General features: G+C 39.3%; 1 protein-coding gene across 1 annotated transcript in view; it reads right to left on the bottom strand.

The window, feature by feature from the left end:
- Window positions 1-20961, bottom strand: part of TRIM66 (tripartite motif containing 66) — a 52319-nt gene that overhangs the window by 6029 nt on the left and 25329 nt on the right. Inside the window, exons 8-16 of the mRNA XM_064657388.1 lie at window positions 20788-20905; window positions 18938-19833; window positions 18247-18408; window positions 8145-8417; window positions 7694-7922; window positions 4484-4544; window positions 3594-3768; window positions 2439-2746; window positions 892-1015 (exon numbers count right to left, since the gene is read on the bottom strand). Coding sequence (XP_064513458.1) covers window positions 892-1015; window positions 2439-2746; window positions 3594-3768; window positions 4484-4544; window positions 7694-7922; window positions 8145-8417; window positions 18247-18408; window positions 18938-19833; window positions 20788-20905 — 2346 coding nt within the window. The remainder of the gene's footprint in view (window positions 1-891; window positions 1016-2438; window positions 2747-3593; window positions 3769-4483; window positions 4545-7693; window positions 7923-8144; window positions 8418-18246; window positions 18409-18937; window positions 19834-20787; window positions 20906-20961) is intronic.

Genomic DNA, 20961 nt, shown 5'->3' with positions numbered 1-20961 from the left:
AAAGGGCATCACATCAGTGTAAAAAAGTTATGTCCAGCTCTGCATGGACAGAGTAGCTCAGGTCTGGAAACAGCATGGATGAATTGAGCAATGCTTGGCTGTGCTCATAGGTCTTGCCAAGGGGCCCCAGTGCTCTGAGAATCATTGCTGTTGTCTTCATGACTGGTGCCCAGATTAGACCAGTGCCTTAAATTAGGCTCCATTTGCACAGGGCCAGCTCAACATCTGCACTCAGCCTCTCTGTCCAGCTGTCAACAATACACGCAGGATTTCCACCTATTTGGAAACTTGTGACTTCCAAGCACCAAGTGGACTTTAAGAAAAGGCGCTTTTTTCATTTTGGTAGAGGAAACTGGTAATGGGTATGTAAAGGGATAAGCTTTCATCTAGGCTGAATCAACAGCCTAAACATCATGTTCAAGGGAACTAATAGTACACATGAAGACTGCATGATGATTTCATTCCAACTGAAAGTCAAAAAGGTTCTACATCACAAAAACGTCATTTCACTGGCCCAAGTAGATGTCTCTTGTCTGAGAAGTGCCAAGTCTTAAAGCAAAAAGATTCAGTGTCAGAAAGCCAGGAACAAATTGACTCAGGGAAGTTGCTCTGCTGCTGAGTGTGACTTCCCTGTTCAAAGTAGAAAAGAAGTCAAGATCTGCCTGTTTCATCTTTCTGTAACATGACATTCATTTTAAAATTGAACAGCAATGCCTAGAAATAAGAGAATGATATAACTAAATAGTAAGAATGCTTTTGTTCTATTTACTACTGTCTGTAACATTTGAGTAGCAACCAAGTCAAAACCATCATCTTTCCAAAGAAAAGGCAAAGCCTCATGCTGAGATCATATGGCCTTTTCTAAATAGTACAATATACAGTTATTCCCACCTTCTGATCACAGTCATCAAGGCCATATTGTACATTATAGCTGTGGCTGTAGCGTGTGTTTTCACAGTCATATTCTACCTCAGGCTTCACTGGATTACGGCAAAGGGTGCACACCCACTCTCCTCTGCAAAACAATAAACCAAAAAAATGCTGATTTTTTTCCACAACCTTGTCAAATAACAAATCTCATAAATCACTGTATTTGGAAGGTCTCATTCTTAACTAGTATTACAATAGCAGGCAATCTGAAGCCCATTGTACTAGATGTTCTTCAATGGATTTGAATCCAATTACAAGTGCAGCAATTTCAGGTTCTATTCATGATACTTTTTCTATCACAAAGGAAAAGAAAAAAGACAAAATTTTAAGTGTTTGAAATCATGTACCAGCAGTGTATGCAGCTGCATTGATTCAAGTGTTGCTTTTAAAAAAACATTAAGGTAAAACAGGTAATAGTTAGGTCATAAGACAAACACAGATCCATTTGATAATTGATGTATTTATCTAAGAAGTCAACATTATCAGAAAAGGTCATAATGTGTGCTAGTACATGGGTTCCCAAACCAAATAGACATAATTCTGCAAGGGCATGTGTGTCCTTTCTAGTAGATCTATTTTCAAAAATCTCTTGAAGAATTCCATGAAGGCAGTGACACAAATTCTGCAACATCAGGGTCTGAATAACTATAGATGAAGATCTATTAAAGAACTGTGGACATATAATTTTATTTAAGGGAATTAATTTGTTTCATTAGAATTTGGGTTTGCATAGGAAGTTTATTTTAAACATGAAAACTTCGTTTTCACTTTGTTTTGAAACTAGAGGAGTTGAAAACTCCTAGTTTTTTGAACAGAATGAACAAACCACAGTCTCCAAACTAGTATCTTGCAACATATTTTTCTCAGCTGAGACAGTTTTTTGGGCTTGGCACAAATGAAGTAGTAGCCTTTGGTCCCACTTAATAAAGATTTATGAGAGAATTCAGAATTGTACACCAACAGTAACGCACTACCTTTTAAAGTCTGGAGTTTGGTATGTGGACGTATATCTATTTCTGGCTCATTGCACACAATTCATCTGTGACAATTCGCTAGACAACATCAATGTCCTAAACATTTCTAACATAAGCCTTGATAATCCTAAATTTCCCATAAAACTGGCTAGAAAACTGAATAGAAATTCACTGGTTGCCTTTTTCTGGGGCTAGTCTCTGTTTTTGGAGAGAAGAGCTGATGTCTACACTTCAGATGTTACATGAGAATTAGGATTTTATTTTTCTCCAGGGAGTCACATGAAAGTCTCGGGTCTGCAACCTCCTTTGTTGTACTGGCCAGTTAACTGCAGAAAGGGCACACATGGCTGGAAACAATTCTTGTTCGTAATTCATCTAGTTCCTAGTGTGTAAGACAATTCTTCCCTTTGCAAGAAAAGCATCAAAAAGGACAAGTGAGAGATGCAGTATAAGGCTGACACATACATCCCTGAGGATATATTTTGCCCCAAGGCAGTGAGTAGGAACAGCACATTAGTGAAATGTCATACATACACTGGAAAGCTGAGCAGGGCTGGAACATGGCAGGAGAGATGGAAGACCTTGGGGCAGTGATCACAGCACAACAGTTCTCCTCCATTAAGACACACAGCACAGAAATCCTCATTTTCAATTGGGCTGACTTCCTGAGTAACTGGAGATTTTTTCATGCTGGAGACGCCATTGCTGAGCTTCTGATCAACAGACAGAGCATCTACAGGGGGAGATGGTGTCTGTCCTGCAGCCTGGGATATGAGAAATTTCCTGTCCTCTGAGTTTTCCTCTTTGGACTGCAGTCCTTCAGGTGGACTATCTTTATTTATCTTGAAGGAAGAAAAATCTGGGATCACACAATCATCGTTTTCATGTATCAGCATACAACAGCAGTGGTTATCTGCAGACAAAGTGATTTCTCTGCAGTGAACTCTACTGGAGAGGGCACTGGGGTTCAGCAGGCCCATGCTCAGCTCAGGATCTGCTGCTGGCTGGCCAGGTCACTTTGGTCAAGTCATTCCCTCCACATACCACGGTGTAATAGCACTACAAGAGCTGCACAGGTTCCATACCAAGGGTGATAGAAACAGAATACTCTACAATGGTGCTTGCAAATTTTTCAGTAAACAGCTCAAAATCTCCCACAAAAAGCCACAAATCCCCCAACCAAACAACAAACAAACAAACAAGAAAAACCCACCAAAAACAAACCAACAAAAACAGTATAGGTTTTTGTTCCCACCAGAAATTCCTCTCCTCTGTGGAGAGAAGCTTATGCTCAAGACTCCAAAGAAGCAATTGAATACAAGACTTTTAAAAATCTATTACACTGTGATTTCTGGGATTGGTTCCTATAACTCAAATATACATTCAAGTCAGTTTTAAGCTATTTGTCCTATATTTGTAACCAGACAGGTAAGCCAAGCTGCTTGCTAGAGTATAAAAACACTACAGCTACCCAATCCCAGAGACAGACTTCTCAGAAATGGAAGTATCAGGGAGCTACACAGCAAACTAAAAGCAGCATTGCCTACTACCTCAACCCATCACAGAAGTATCCCAAGATGAAACAAATCAACAAACTTATTTACTGTATAATAACTCTCAGAACTGTGGGTACAAACCAGTAGGATACAGGGGAGAAGGCAAGTCAAACCTCCAGGCAATTCTACTCACCTTTATAGACATACTTGAAGACCGTGTCCCACATTCAATTACGAGGAGGAAATTGCCCTCCTGCTCATTGTCCTGTGGCTGGAGCTTAAACACCGGCAGCTCCCCCACTTCTGATGCGCATATTTTCAGCCGTTCCAGTCGCACAAAGGGAATCTTCTGCTCCTTCGGGCCAGCTCTGTGGGCAAAAGGACACATGGCTGAATTCGGCTACATTCCACAAAATTCTGCCCACTCAGTTTCAATACTTTTCACGTGCTATTATTTGTGCTCCTTTCCCTTTGCAGCTGTGACTCTGCTGGCTAAATGCTGAAAATCTGGACACTTTTTAACAAGCCAATTCTTTAAGAAATGTGAATTCGATCACTTCAATCATATGTGTAAATGCACTACTAACTGCTGTGCTAAACTTTTGCCCTGTTCCATATATTTTTGTTTTAATTATCCCAATTTATGTCATATTTGATACTTTTAAGTGTGATTGGCTTCAAGCAGGAACACAGCATATCATCAACTTTACTTGAACATATTATCACAGCAGTAGCTGAAAACAAAATTTTATAAAATTATTGAGATAGTATTAGTCCTGTTCCCATGATATCTTTTAGTTTTAATTTAGGCTTAATAGGTTTTAATTATCCAAGTGAGATAAGTTTGCAAGTATTTATTCATTCTGGAAAATTACTCAGAATAACAGAAATACATGAATTCACCACTTCTTTTTAATTGTTGTTTTCAAGTTTAAGAGAGCAATTTACAACTTTCTGAACTATTATCTATAAGGAATCTAGTATTCTTTTTAAGTTCTCCATTATCATTAAGTATGACAAATTTTCAAAATACATGCATAAAATTTCACGGCCAGTGATTTCGTATAAAAAAGACTCCTCTACCTGACATTCTGATTGCTTTTCATATCCATTTCAAAATGTTCCTTTTCACAGTCATTGGAATCTGGAACAGAAGATAAGAAAACGAATAAAATATTTATAATATCACAGGCAGATTAGGGTAGAAAGTACTTCAATATTCATGTACTTCTGTCTGGTGTTTAATATGATATCATAAGTGAATTATGGAATTGTTTCATCTATATGTATAGAAAATGTGTGTGCTATTTTCTCTTCTGATACAGAGCTTTTGTCTTTCTTTTTTGCTTTTAACCACAGCTTCTGTATGAAATACGAGGAGCCTTTACGAAATATTTTGTCGCAATGGCTTCATTCCCAGGGAATTATATATGTACACAGCCATGTCACATTCATCCATATACATGGAACAACATAAGTAATCCTCTTTGCTGTACAGCCTGCACTTGAGAAAAACAGACCTACTGAGATCTGAACCCCCGAGGCTCAGGAAGTCTCTGAAGTCTACAGCCCCACGCTAAGAAGCTTCTGGCTAATTCTTGAAAACAGGAAGAAAATTGTGTCTCCCATCTGCCACCGAGGGACAAAAGTTACACTATAATTCCTTTCTAGCCAACGTCTGTAACGTATAAACACATGAACTCAAAACTATCTGTTATATAAGCATACAAGTAGCTGTAGCTCTTGACTAATACCAGACACAAGAGTAATAAAACAACTTCAGGGAGATGGGACAGCGTAGAGATGAACGCCCCAGTGGATGTCCTCATAGACCAGTCCACTGACAAATGTCATAGTAATGCCTTCCTTTGCTAGGAACTGGTTTGACATAGCCAATACTAACAGGAAACAAACCTAATATCATGGTTATCTGGAGACAAGTGAGGGCCAGGAAAACATGCCTTTTAAAAGAAAATCTAGCTTGGGTCAACTGTACCTAACCCACGGCTTGAATGCAATGTGCCTGTAAGGATAGTCTGTTATTTCCAGCCACAGGAAACACAATACAAGACTGACAAGGAAAGGTGCATTTTACATCACACCTAAGGCATTATTCACTTGTGATTGTTGCTCAGGTGAAAGACAGACAGAATTACTAAAGAGTGACTGCACACTGAGGCAGGGTCAGCTCTTGTTGCACATTGTCAAACCAGAAGATGTTCCACTGGTTCTGGATTGCTATATTAACTAACATTTCCATCAGCAACTTGGCCCATAAAATAATAGTACTTATAAAATTTGTGGAAAATGCCAAACTAAAGGGGTTGCAAACACTGGAGAATATTTACTGTTAAAAATAGACCCTAATACATCAGAGAAAGAAAATCTCCCAAATCAATAAGGCTGAATTAACTGTATTATGCTTATAAAGGATCAGATTAATGTAATCACAAAGGAAAATAACTGACTAGGGAACTGCTCTGTAGAAGGAAGTTAACGTAGACTTCTCACCACAAGCAAGTCAACCCTCTAATGCTGCTGGCTGCAAAAGAGAGGAATGCCATCTTGCAGCTTATTACCCGCAGCAAGGAATGTAAAACACAAGAAGCTGATACCCTGGCTCTGCATGGCACCCCAGAGGCCTCAGCTGCAGCACTGCGTTTGGCTGTGGGCAGCACTCCTTAATTGCAGAGAACCCAAAATAGCACAGCAGGAATGATGTGGTTTTGAAAAATCAGACTCCTGACCCATGAGGAGAGATTGAAACCATCAGAATTGTTTAGTCTAGAAAAGAGAAGGGGAGGGGAGAGTGTTTATGCAAGCTATGATAAGAAGTGGCTGTAAGAGGAAAATGATGAAATTATGTACAATTTTCACCACATCCCTTGTGGCTAGGATAAGAAGTATTTTGTTTTAAATTAGGCTGAAATGTTTAGGTTAGGTTTGATATCAGAAAAGGATGAGTCATTGGAGATATATACCAGAAGGAATGGGGTTTGGCAGCACAGCACCACTGAAGCCAGAAAGTCCTACCGAGAGCCACCAGCAGAGATAACCTTGCCTTTGCAACAGAATTCATCTTTCCCACTGCATATGGTGACTGTATCTCCACAGGTCTCTCCTCAGTGCACACCATTAAACAGGCACAGCAGGATGGGAATTGCTCCCTCCTGATCCTTCCTTGTGAAGAGGGAGCAGCACTGAACTCAACACGCTAGGCTTTCCATCCTATTGCATAACAGGGCCCGTGCTTTGTACAGAGCAAATCTGTAGCATCTGTTATAGACAGTGAGATTCAGTACACTGGGGCTGCTTTCAGGGTGTAGTGTCACACAACCCAGACCAGATATTAGAAAGCTGCTCCTCTTGGAGACACTTCAGCCTGACTGAGACACAGTTTTTTGGGGGTGTACGTGATTCTTACATCTCACACAAATAACTGTGGCATAATTGTAACAATCTGGCAGAGGACATAGAAGAGAAGACAAATACATTTCCTTGGCTCACTGAGCTAGGCCTCCTTTGTACTAATTAGAGTTCTGTGAATAAAAGTATAGCACTCAGATAGAAATATTAATTCATCTTTTATAGAGAAAAGCAGCCAAATGTTGGCATAAGTCACGGGATAACAGCTTGATCCTGCAATCCCTTGCTTGCATGAGTAGTTCCATTGACTTTCAGAGTTTGCAGGAATGAGGCTTTACAGTGTAGCACAATGATGTTGGCAATTTGCCCATGAAAAGAGTTAAGTAAAGCCTAATTCTCCATTAAGGCTGAAGAAATAGGTCTTGGCTGAAGGGAATGTTCCACAACAGACAGAGCCAAGCAAAAGCACACACCGTGCAATATATTAACAAAAATTTGGTATGCTACTGATGTGAAAGTCTTAGCAGAAGGCACGTTACATTTGGGAAGTAATTTTTTTTTTTTTTAATTGAATTTGGACCCTTCAAACCAGCTCTTCAATAGTCATAACTGCAGGTCTCATTAACAGGAGTGCTTCTAAGAGAACTAATACTCCAGGTACTTCACACAGACACACTCGTTTCTAGTTTACAGATGAAGGATGTTACAAATTCAAAGCATATCATTTCCGTGTTTTTTTCCTCCATAGATGAGATCAAACACACTTTTCCATTGGATTAAGTACTCTGATAAAATTTGAAGCTTGCTAGAAAGAACATTTGCATGTAAGTACACTAATAAGCATACTGCTTTGCAATGCTTGCAATGCACAGTGCTAAGAAAGAAAGACCAAAAAAAACCTAAATGAAATAATTAAAAGCCTTGTACCTTCTTCGCTTCTAAGTTGTCTCATTCTGGCATTCACAGGCAGGAAAACACTGTCGCTGAGCAGTTCAGAAGGAGAAGTGCAATGTTGAGATTTTTTGATTGAAAGATTAATAGGTTCTTCCATCACTTTTTGCATAGAAAGAGTTAATTCATTAACTACATCTTGCCCAGCAGTAGCCAAGCTGTTTTCTAGAAGACAGTCTACAGTATTGAAGTCTTCATTTTCCAGCTTCGGGAGGTGGGGGGGTGAGGGTTAGAAAAAAATACCACATTTTATTATTAGTTTTCTTTCTTTCCATTTTAAGAAAATAATTTTTAATCAGTCTTCAAATACTAGATAAGGAAAACTTTACTTACTGAAAAAGCTATCTTTGACTGATTGACTAACAGTAACATGTGTTGTAAATGAAAGTGGATTCCCTCTCAATAGAGGAGTTTGAGCCATTCCTACCTTGCATTTGGTGCTGCCCTGCAGTGCATCACCTGGTGTGAAGCCAGCAGGATTCCCAGGGCTCAGGTCACTTGGAGCCCTGCCCAACGCCAGGCTGTAGCTGGGCACTGGTTCTGGTGGAGCATCACAGTCACAAAGGGCATTTGGGGACGGGCCAAGTGTTACAGCAGCTGCACCTTTCACCTGTGGATCAGCCGAGCTAGAAAGCCTTGTTGGAGGTAATTCCATTTCCAAACCGTTTGAAAAGCCCACGATGCTTAAGGATGCTGAATGCTGGGAAAAGCAAATAGGAAAAAAAACCCAATATATTAATAAACTGTTCAGCACCAAAATGCTACTTTGCTGTCTATAATAGATGAGATACTCTGTTTCAGCTAGACATAATCAAACAGTTGTGTATGAGGGCTGTAAGAACCTATCATAATCCCATACTATTCCCAGAAGTTTTAGATTTTCCACTATTGAAACCGAAAACTGGAAAAGGCGATAACTAGGTTACTCTTCTGTGATTTACAAAGAGTGTCTTCCTTAGATCAGTCCAAGGGATCCTGATTTTTAATTCCTACAATGACTGGGAAACCTAAGCATGTAGAATTCTGTACCAAATTGAACCTTGATACAAACACTACTACCTTCCATTAAGTTATTCTGGAAGAAATAAGATTCAAATCAGAAATTTTATCATTTTATAAAATAACTTTAAATCACTTTATTCAGAAAGAAGATTCAGAAGAAATAAGCTCCAAATATGATATAAGTGGATGAAGCAATTGTTTCTTTTCATGATGCTGAAAACTTTATGCTACTTAGTGAGTCTGTCCCACTAAAACCAAAGGCATTTTCTCTTTAAATATTACAGTGTAAATCCAGAAACACCCCACCTGTACTAATGAGGAAAGGATGTACATGTCTAGTTTTCAAAGAAAGGGAATATTTACCAAAGTCTCAATATGCATTTTCTACTGCCTCATGATTTGCCGCTATCAAATCCACAGAGATAATGTTATGCAAACCAAAGCAAATCCACCCATCTAGGTGACTTCCTTAAGCTGTCTTACATCCTGGAATGTGTGACTGTATTGAAAACAAGACTCTTGCAGCATCCCTACTCAGTAAACATAAGCATTCTTAAGTATGCAGATCTGTGTCATTTGAATATGCAATTTTTCCTTTATTTTATCATAGTTCATTGCTGTTTCACCCTTGATAATTGACTGAATATGTCCTTTTCATGTGACTGCAATACAGTAAGTAGCATTCATTGTAATATAAATCAAGGCAATAGAAATGTGTTGATTGCATCTGAATTAGAGTTTAAATTCATTGTTGCACTTATTTTTCTGCTAGAGGCCTGCAGCTTAAAAGGGAATCTGAGACAAGACCCATTTCCTAGATTTGATTAGTATTTTTCTCAAGTTATACACCATTTTGGATTTGATACCTTTGTCCATCTTACCCCACAGTGGTGAAGACAGCAGACTAGACTGAGCTGTCAGTTGTGCCTGTGTAAACTCTACATAATGTCAAAGTCAGTCTCTGAATTCCTCTGCTTGCAATGCACATCAACTCTGTGCTAAGAGGACACTCTGCCCACAGACACTAATTTCCACCTAAGGATGTAGTTTAGTCTCTTTTTTGTCAATTTGCAGTAGATGCCACAGTGAGAGCTTTGCCTGAACAGTAACCACTTAATTCAATGAGACAAAATAGCCTGCAGTTGAGACAAAAAAAGAGTTTAGCTCTTCTGCAGTGCTAGGGAAGGTTTGTGCCATTCTACCACACAGTGCTCCAGTGAGTCTGCTTTAAACAGTCCCTCCATGTAGAAGGCATCCCAGAGAGTACTGGATTTCTGCAGCCAGGGTATTGGTCATTTTCCTCCTCTTGAGTCAAATGAACACCCCTGAATTTAAGCTGCCTGAGATATGATAACTTTTTGGAAGTAGCTGGAACTTGTCAAAGTTTGAGCTAAAAACTAGAATGCCCCAAATGGAGAAATGCCTTGGTGAAGGCACAATTTGCCATATATTCTGTCTGATAGAACACTCCTAAAAATAATGAGGTTTCTACCCAAAGTTATATATGTAGGTCAGAAAGGAATCCAGCTTTCATGGCCACACCTCCTAAAGAAGTCCACAAAGATCAAAAGTGTTTATCTGATGTCATAGTTTGCTTGTGAGAGGTTCCCTCACATGCAATGACAAATGTGGCCTATCAAGTCCACATTTTCCTTTTCATTCCATCCCTCTTTTTATCACAAGTCTCTTTCAGATGACAAAATAAACACGTGAATTGTTCCCACATCACTTACAAAAAATAAAATAAGTAGAATTCGTGCTCGAACCGAACAGCTGAACTGCAACCAGCCTTGCCTTTTCCCCTCATTTCAAAGTTCACAGTGAGCATTAATTAAATCCCTGTGAGGCAGTTAAATATTTATTTAATCATGTTCTCCAAAGCATGAAGCATCCACAAATTCCTGTCTGAGTCAAGAGGAACTACCTAACACTGTGCTCCACTGGAAATGGGCACGCTGAGGCACACAAGTGGCAGGCACACCACCCACAGCTCATAGCAAGTTAACTGGAGACCTTCTGGCCATTCACCACTTCTAATCACTACACACACCTTCCTTCACTCCTTCATGAGCACGCGCCGTCATCTATCACGTATTGAGACCTGGCCCTGTGAAAACCCTCCGTGTGTGGATGTGTACACCTCAGGTGAGATGTCAGCCCCACTAAGGCAATGGTGGGATTAGTCCTGGCTTCAGTGACACAAGTTTACTTACTGAGAGTAGTCGCTGGGATGACTCCTACTAAGGAAAAAAAACAGAAAAAAGAAAAACAGACATGCACACAGGAATTTTCTTACAGCTAAAATTTTCAGGAAGGTGAAATTCAATTACATGATCTGGTTACATCCTTTTTGCTCTTCTAGGTAGCATCAGTTTCTTCAGAGATCTTTTTAGATTATATAAGCCAATGTAAAACCTTACTCTTGCTAAAAAGAAAAAAGAATAATGAGGCCATCAAATTGCCATCTGTCTTTCCCTTGGGGCAAAAGTTAATTTTGTGGTTATTTTAATGATGAAGCAACATTATGATCTTTCAGTGCAAAATATTAAAACTCACAGTTAAGAACAGACACATTCCATCCTGATCCATGGAGCTGCTGTCAAGTGTGAAGTGAACAATGCACTGGGAACAAGGCTCATTAATAGTCTATTAATTCACTCCCTAAAATAATCATTTCTTTTGCCATTAGCAAAAATTTCTCTTTTCCCTTGACAGTTCAGCTAGTTTTTGCAAGTGGGATGCCTTTAAAGAATTTATCTCTATTTTATAAAAGCTCTATTGCTTTTACATTGCACCATTTGAACAACAACAAGCATTAATTATGCTCTTGGGCAGAGGGTGGCTTCAGCTGTAGGTTACTTTTGAACTTTTTGACATTTTAATGCACAGTCTGGCACACTGAACTACATCTGTGACATTAAAAATGGAATTCTCATTGTCTCATAATTAATTTTGGTTTGATGATCCTTATAATATAATGGCAGCAGCATCACTACCCCAAAATGCCTTCTACCACAAATTTCTTAGCTATGGTAGTGAAAGGTAAGAAGAAAGAACATGCAAAGTGCCTTCAGAGAACAAAAAATAAACATATGGTTCAGTTCAAATATTTCTTTGATCGCTGTTGCATTTAAAAAGGTCCAGTGTAAACATGCAGCACTAATACAGAAGAATTCTGAGAAGCAAATACTTACCTTGAAACAGTGGGATTAGGATTTGTTAGGATTGTTTTGGCAAAGTCTCAAGGCTGTTGACATTAAGTGTCACAGATAAAGAAAGCTAAAACTAGGAACCGCCAATTCTCTTTGCTATAAGAGAAATAACACGCTGCAAATGGTTGCAGAGTAATGAACGGCTGCTATTAAGTGGAGCAATCCCCCTGGCAGCTCATTATGCTGGAAGGTTAAACAAATGTACTACTCCAATCCAGTTGCTTAACTCACCGAGCACAGCAGCACTGATAACACAGGCTACACATGCTTCCTATTCGTATTTTCCAGTTTCAGAACAGAATCCAAAGGATTTCCTTTCTGTTTTCACGAGTAAAAGAATCCAAATCTTCCTTCACAGTTTGTCTGAATAAACTGGAGCTGGCTTAAAGCAGAAGGAGGAAGAGATTGTACAGAGCAAGCAGCATCATGTTTTATTTATCTTATTTTTTTTCAGGTCAGAGGAAAAAGGTTTTGTAAAACTAACATTCTGGGAAATGTACCTAATTGCATTAAGCATGAACATATTTATGCTGTAAACATCTCAATTCTGTAAAGTAAAAAACATAATCTGTTTCTCCAGAAATTTGTAGCACCCTAAATTCCAGGCTCTTATTATTTCCTTCATCACTAATTCCCCTATAATTAATAATAATTAGGGCCCAAAAAATAGCAAGAACAAACCCACTTTGGTCCCAAGCTCAGACTTGAAGTTCTAGGGTTGGATATTACATTGTTATTACTTCAATCACTAAGTAATCACAACATGCTCTGTGCAATACTAACAAAAAATAAAACCTCTACTATGTCTGTCAACCCCTCTTCCACAAATTGCACGTTCTTAAAGAAAAAAGAAAACAAACAAACAAACAAACCAAACACAGTAGTTCAGTTAAACTATTGCCACCGAGACGGAAGAGGTGTCATTAATAAAGCTTAGGACAAATGTGTTGGGGCAAAAATACCCAAAAATGCCACCAACAGCAGACCAAAGTCAATTGTTCTCTCTGACAATCCTGTAGTAACAGTGGCATTGGCACGTCAGAGACTAGAAATTCACGTGCATCAAGTCTGAACAGAGGTTGAGAGGTTCCACCACAAACTGTCACTATGTCAGTCTTGCATGAAATGCCACCACTGCATATAACTGGCCTCTCAGAGTGCTCTGAAGATTACTCCTTGGATGGTAGGGAATATTCTAGGAATTCCCCATTTCAGGTGCTTTATGGTGTTTGAGACAAATGGAGCTCCTGAACTAAGAAGCTGGGACTTATTGCGAATCAAAAAGAACAATACAAAAATCAGCCTTATAGCACTCTACAACATTTCCATGTGCTTACACTTTCAATACTATTTCTGGTCACCCTGTCTCAAAAATAATTTACAAAACCCACAAAGTATAGGGAAAATGGCCAAATATATAAAGGACCAAAGTATAGAATGGCTTTTATGACAGAAAATTCCGACTCTAGAGAGGCAAGCGATCACTTTTCAGTTTCAAAAAGAAATTTTGAGAGTAAATTCAATATAGACCTATCCAATGCTGATATTATGAAGGTTGTGAATACAGAGTGATTATTCACTGGTTTTCCTAACACAAGAACTAGAAGGCATCTGCCTGATCTATCAGGAAACAGACTTAAAGTAAGCAAACAGAGGAACTTACGCGATGCAAAACTCTGTTGTAGAATGCTGCAAAGACCAATAGGATTAAAATGGACTCAAAAAATGGATTAGAAAAATTCACAGAGGGCAGGTCCATGAAGAGCTCCAAAACACAATTCTGTTGGTACAACCTTCAGGTCAGAAAGTCCCTAAAGAGCTGGTTTTCAGAAGATGGGATTGTTTATCATCAGTTTATATTTATCTGTTTCTTACACCCTTTCCTAAGTATCTACTGTTGGCTACAGCTATGAATGATCTGTGCAACTCTTCAGTAATAACTTACTAATACAGTGTATGACATATTCAGAGATTCACTTTAAGCAGAAGGTGAACTAATAGCTCAAGGGAAGAGCTAAGGAACTCAAAGGAGCTCAAAAATTTCTAAGGAACATAACCAAACCTGAGTTTGCTAAATGCAAATTGCAAATGCCCAATCTACTCACAAGTAAGCAGTGTCCCAGAAGGCAGAACCACACCCAAACTGGTTAGGTTTTTAGGGTTAGTGGGGAGGGTATAGGATGTTCCACTACCCAGGACCTGACTCAACAGCTGGAAGACAAGGAATCCTCCCTCCCAGAAGTAAAGGTCTTGTTCCAAACTACAGAAAGGGGTGCACTTATGGAGTCTGAGGAGGAGAGATGTCCACTTGGCCCTGCAACAACACCAATGTTTGTTGCAGCAGTACCTGAGGCTCAAACTACAAATTTGTGCTATAGATGTACAGCAATTGTGTCATTTCTTTACAGCCTTTAGACCTCTTGCTCATCACAACCAGAAATGACAATTAGGTACACACAAACAAAACAGAGATTGTATTCCCTCTATTACTCCTGAAAACACAATTAGGCTCAAAATATCTTATTATTCTCTCCTCTGTTCCAGTTTAGATGACCTCTCCAGTCCTGTGTTCAAATTAACAACTCAATATCATACTATGTAAAAGCAACAAGAGGACCATATCATTGCAGAAGGTTGGTGACCCCTTCCACAAAACTGTTAATCTAATTGAGTACTCATTCCTTCACACTGCAACATAGCAATTCAACAGCTTGTGTAAAACTTGTTTGCTAGAGCTTGGCACAATTCCCTGGAACTGAAGTGCAGGTATCACCGAAGTTATTCTGAAATTTGTTCTCTGTCTTGCTGGCATTCTTACTGGAGAGGTTGGGTATTTGACAGGCATAGAGATGGAACAACTCCACAACCCAAAACAGAGGTCCTGGCTACATGATTGAAGTATACTGACAGGGGACCATGAAGAGAAAATTATATCCATTTTGCACATGGACAGAAAAATTTCTTTTCTAGTGTTGTGCTCTTAAAAGGTGCTAATCAAGCCCAAAATTATGCTAAGTGCAGTACTTACATCAAACAATCAATGGTCAAAGTATAGAAACATTTATTCTGCACAGAAAATTAATTCACAGAGAAAGAATAGTTAGAAGAATACACAGAAAGACAGAAAGGCTGACAAATATCACCATTAATGCTCCAAAACCAGTGAAACATATGAAAACACTCCCATTGACAATTGAAGTTACACGTTTAGAGGCTATATTATACACATGCATACAGAGCAGGTAGGCACAGACAGGAATTTCTCTGAACTTCGAGACTGCAGTAGCCTTGGTGACAATGTCTGTGTTTGACACCAGCTAGAAAACTCTATTTTGTACTATTGGAAAGCCAAAACTCTGCTGCACAGTGAAGCCAGATTTAATTTCTGCCCTGATAGGTGGTGAAATGTAACACACAGGGACATTTTACAAATGTGCGAAGCGTTTCATCCTTGTTTTTCTACTTCTGCTTATCAATAATCAGCTTTAAACGTGAGGGAAAGAAAACAGTACTTATCAGAATAACTTGAACAGGTGCTCTTGGAACTCAAAAGCTGTCACATGGCACATGAGTGCCTCACACCACTAGTACTTTTTCGGAATGATCTGAATCACCTACTTATGATTTCCCTGTTTATGAGTAATGTGGTGATCCCAAACTATTATTAGCATCCACTCCATATTATTTCACACATAAATGTAATCCTGTATCCAGATAATTTATCTAGTTAATCAGTCAATAATATCAAATGCATACCATAAACATGTTTCTAAGTTAATGCATAGATTTTTAATTGCATGCACAATCAAGCCTTGCCCCACTCCAAAACAAAGGAAACCACTGGGCTAAAGAAAGCTTTTATTATTTTTTTTTTTTTTGACAGATCACTAAACAGTTAATTCAGGTACACACTGCTTTCTCTTTAATGAAAGGATCTCAGCAGACAGAGAATTACCTACTCCACTAGGAATGCTGCACTCAACTGAAGGCTGTCAGAGTTCAGCAGAACTGCAACGAGGCCAAAAGTCCAACACCAATTATTCTCCAAAAGACAGAACACAGTTCTTCTTCAGGTAGCAAAAGGCTTATCTAGCCATTTTCTCTACCATATTTGTCAAGTGCAGTGTTTCAGACTTGTCCACATTCACTTTTTCCATGTCCTCCAAGAACTTGAGAGAGACGAAATGTTCTGAATACAGGCCATATGAGAGTAAATGGTCAAACACCTATGCAGAAATTTTTGTCTGGAGAGGACTGTGAAAAATATTTAATCGGGTGAAACAGGGATGAGAATGAATAGATACATTCCCTTGTTCTTAAACAGGAACCAATCTCCCATTTAAACCTAGATTTAATCCAATTGTCAGCAAAAGCAGTCAGACATCTTTAAACAACATTCATGAAGATTACATCTCAAGGGTTTCCTTTCTGTGCTGTTTCCCTTCATCATTTCTAATTCAGCATAGCCAGAGCTGTCAGTACATTACATCTTCATCTCAAACAGCCCATTAGAAGAAATAAATACAAGGAAAGATGGGGTACTGTAGCTGTTGAATGTTCTCATTTCTTGCAGAGGTATCAGAAAACTAGCCAAAAAAACCCAGACATCCCTGTGCTTTCTGCACAAGAGCATACACTTCCCAGCACCACTAGAAAAAAATTCTTTTCTTTTCCTCTAGGAATATCCTCCTCTTGCCACCTCAACTTCTACAGGAACAATTCAGCCCTTCTTCCTTTATTACTCCTTCTTTCTCATCAGACTATACCTCTCTCTCTCTCTCTCTTGCACATCTACTTTCATTTTCTTCCCCCTTTCTGACTTTTCTTCTTTAAGGTGTTGGGAATAACCTTCTATTACAGGTCCAGAAGACAAAGGACAGCTTCTTTAACTTCTGATAGTTACTTGGGTAGCATCACCATTCGCTTTCACAAATAAATTTGAGGACATGTCTACATTACACGAAAAGTATTAGCTCAGGTTCATGGTCTTACTCAGGTCCTAAATACACATCTTCAGTTTTTACAGTCAGATCCTAAAGTAAAGGTAGCCATATCCTAGAAAATCCACATAGCTTTCCTCAGTCCTGTGTTGTATCCTCAGAGGTTCACATGTGAAAGTTCAGAGCCAAAGACCATCATCTCAGAATCTTGTGACACCATCAGCCTGATCCAGAAATTCCATCACATTTACAGGATTAAGTGAGAAATTGCAGATTTCTTTGTGGCTTTCAAATTTGATTTGCATGCTGCTTTCAGGCCCTCAATAATCATTACCTTTCCATGTCTCTACAACTCCCAAGGGGATCTCCAACAATTCTCTGAGTGGGTATTGCATCATAAATATGTTGAGTTAACAAAGTTACACACTAAAGAAGGAAAAATAATTTCCTTTTTGAGGCTGGTAAGGAAAGACAAGTACTTCCATAATATTCCACACACAAATTCCAAGAGAAAATATCCATGAAAGACTTCTACATGGAACACAAAACAAGCCATGCACAGAAGTAACAAACAGATTTGAGCAACCAAAACATAATGTGCTGTTTGGTGTGTTCTAAACAAACTGTACAGAGAAGTAAAAGGCAGATTCTCTGTTTCAAATGCACAGGTGATACCCAGAGCCAGCAAGGATCTACTGATAAGGATTAGCCCTCCTGGTTTTGTTCATGCTGCTTCTCCAATAGTCAGGGCCTCACAGCTGGTGGAAGGATGAAAGCCTGGCTCTATTATGTGCTAAAATATTCTAGAGATACATCAACTATGATATTTCTGCTTATATACAAATAAAAAGAAGAAGTACAATGGAATTACATCCCTTTCAGACAACACACCTTCAGTAATAACTAGTGCTGTTACTTCCAGGGCAACTATTTTGCAGGGTGTTTCTCAGGCCTGATTTCATCAGCATCTCTGACTTTTCTTTTTTTTTTTCCCTCCAAATCAACTGCTACTACTATGCTAGTTAGCAAGTCCTAATAGTTAAATCCCTAGAGATACAGGCTGGACAGAATTTAAGCAGTGAAGAAAGAGAGGTTCTATTTATTTACCAGCTCATGCTTAACAATCATGCCAGCCAGACCTAAACACTATCAGCTTATAAAAGATTTGCTAATTCTGGCTACAGCCCAGTGTGTAGGCACCTTCACAGGGAGATGCACACAAGGTTAGGCTGTGAATGTCTTCCATGTTTGTTGACTTCTACTGTTTTTTAATTTTTTCCACCTGATTGCAAACTCCAATGCCCAATTATATTCAATATTTTCAAATAATGTTTTCTCTTTTTAAATTTTGTTTTTTAAAAAAAGTTCTTTATACCTTTCTGACTGGATGGAAAGCTGATTGCTGGAGTGTGCTTGCAGGGGAGTGACTGCTGACACTGGCTTCTTCATCTAGTGACTGTGACAGGAAAGGACTATCACTTTTGTCAAGAGAAATGGCAGGCTTCTGGGCATCAGGTTCTGTGGAGCTCTCAGAGACCTACAAATCACAATTAAGAATTGGTGTTTTCAACATCTTAGAAAGAAAAGTGGCAATAAATTTAGACCAATTCACAGCATACACATTATGACAAGCCCAAAAAGACTCTACAACAACAGAGATGTTTGAAATAACCGTAAGTAGAAAATGAATAGAGAAAGATTTCTCTCAAACATTAACAAATTATTAAAAAAAGAAAAAAAAAGAAGAGTTGAAATCGAGAGTGAGACTACTGCAGTCCTGCAGTTTCCTGTTTACTAGGAAGTAAGGAGGAATGATGGTGCTTTTATTCTCCCATATGCTGCTCAACATGTCTATTTAGAGTTTCAGACCTTTGGGATCCAGGTTCTTTATGCAGCACTTTACAGAAAATTTTGGCCCAATCTGCATGAGGCATAAAGCCTCTGCTGCGTACATAGACAAGACAACAATAGAAAGTTCAAACAAATACAAGAAATGTCAAAAATGTCTCCCATTTCTGAGCTTACATTGACTAAACACAATAGGAAAGAATTTTTAGAGAACTTACATGTGCTTCATCCTGGCTTTGTTGCTGCACTGGGGCTGGCTGCCTTACTATGTAGTTGATTTGACCAACTATGGTCTGTTGAACGTGCTGAGGTGGCTTGGCTTGGTTCAGCTGCAAGCTGGACTGTCCCTGGGCCTGAAGAAGAAGTTCCAGATCCTTTTTCATCTCTTCCAGTTCAAACTGGTGGTGCATGATGTCCAGGCTCTGTTGGATGACTTGCTTGTGGGTGCTCTCACTCTGACCTGATGGTGGTGATGGCAGAGGCAGCTGCTGCTGCTGTGGGGGCGGCTGCAGCGAGTGGTTGGATTTTATCTTCTGGAGGTGACCGAGTTGCGCTTGCCCAGCCGATGCCTGCAGGGAAGCCTGTGTGCGGAACGGCTGTGGGTGGCTCGGGTGAACTTGCTGAGCCTCATGGGACACAACAGCATAACCCAGGGGTGCAGTTTGCTGCAGCTGCTGGGGTGGTAAGTGCTTCCCCATCCTCCCAGATGCATTCTCCGGCTCGGACCGCGACTGCTGTTCCAGCCCTGACTGCGTCAGCTTCACGGGCTGGGGGGCACCCCTTTGCTCTTTGTCATGTTGCTGCTGCAGGCTGTACTGCAGAGGGAAGTGCTGCTGATGCATTTCGGGAGGTTGTCGAAAATTTTTATGGTGGTTTATGTCCTGGTAAGAAGGCTGAGCTTTGTCTGGGTGTGGAATGCTGAGGCAGTGTGAGCAACACACAGGTGCAGAACACTGAACTGCGGGTGGAAATGGATGTGCCTGGCTATTCACGGGCTCCAGCTGTGGTGCTGATGAATGGTGCCCATGATACAAAGAGGTTTGTAACCCTTGAACATTTCCACAGAGTAGCATATCTGAGTGAGAAATGTGTCCACCTTCCATTGTGAAACCTCCTGGAAAAAAATGACAAATTTACTCTCTCCAATGGTCTTGACAAATTTACACAATAAAAATTGGAGACAAGGAAATGACCATCATTCACATTTCATATATAAAAGATACTAAAATATCCTGTCTAAACAGTCTGCCAACATACATTCAAGACAAATTTTTCAATATTTTTCAGTGATTTCAAAGCATAGCAAACTCCTACTGATGTCAGTGGAACTCATGGTTGAATTACACAGCAAACACTTTGAAAAATTGACCTTAACTTATTTTACCTTAAATTATGGATATGGCTCATACTTTCATTTTTTACTAAAGGATGAGCTTATCCTCTCATCCATAAACAGGTACACAAGACAGCTTCCAGGGTAGAAAGTGACAAAAATAAAAGAGATTGATATTGCACAGGTGAGACTCATAAAAGCTAGAAATAGAAGTGACCTATGAAATGATCTTGTCCATGCTTTTAGTCAAGAGAAGATTACTCCCTGCAACACTTTTGATAGTGTTTTACCCCATTTAGTTTTTAATATGTTAAAATGGGAAGAGAACTGATCTTTTAGATCATTGATCAGTTTGCTGAACTGAATTTACTGTAAAAATCCACAGCAGCTGGGAAACAAAGTCACAGAATGCACATCTGTTATACAAATAATTATTATGTAGTCAGTGTCCTAAAGTCATCTCTGTGTCCATTAATTGTAAGTGTCTCAAGATTGCTCAGGTCCCTTGGCCACTAAGATACTAAAAGAATCTGACATGTAATGATGTCTTTTAATAGGTGAATTGATACAACCAGAGGGAAAACAGCTCAGCTACATTAGCATTTCTTCAGAACATGACAAGACTTTCAAAACTGGATTTCAAAACAAAAAAAGGAGAGCCCTTTCAGGAAAGTACTGTATTGTCTATATCTGTGTAGTCCAGCTTTGGGCACTTGCCTAGCATATTTTTCTTACCCATATTGGATAGTTGTTTAGTCCAATAGGAGGGATCCCAGGTGAATCTGATCTTCAGAGGAGGGCCTATGTCTGTGTTACAGTTTGTCTCTAATAAACGCTGGATCTGAAATACAATCTGGTGACAAATCAAAGGATGATGCTTTTATTCACAATTATAAGATCACGAAAAAT

Source organism: Pseudopipra pipra, chromosome 6 (genome assembly GCF_036250125.1).
Source record: "Pseudopipra pipra isolate bDixPip1 chromosome 6, bDixPip1.hap1, whole genome shotgun sequence".
NCBI classification, from domain to species: Eukaryota; Metazoa; Chordata; class Aves; order Passeriformes; family Pipridae; genus Pseudopipra; species Pseudopipra pipra.
The sequence above is the reverse complement of the archived record's forward strand: the minus strand, read 5'-3'. Positions and strand labels throughout refer to the sequence as shown.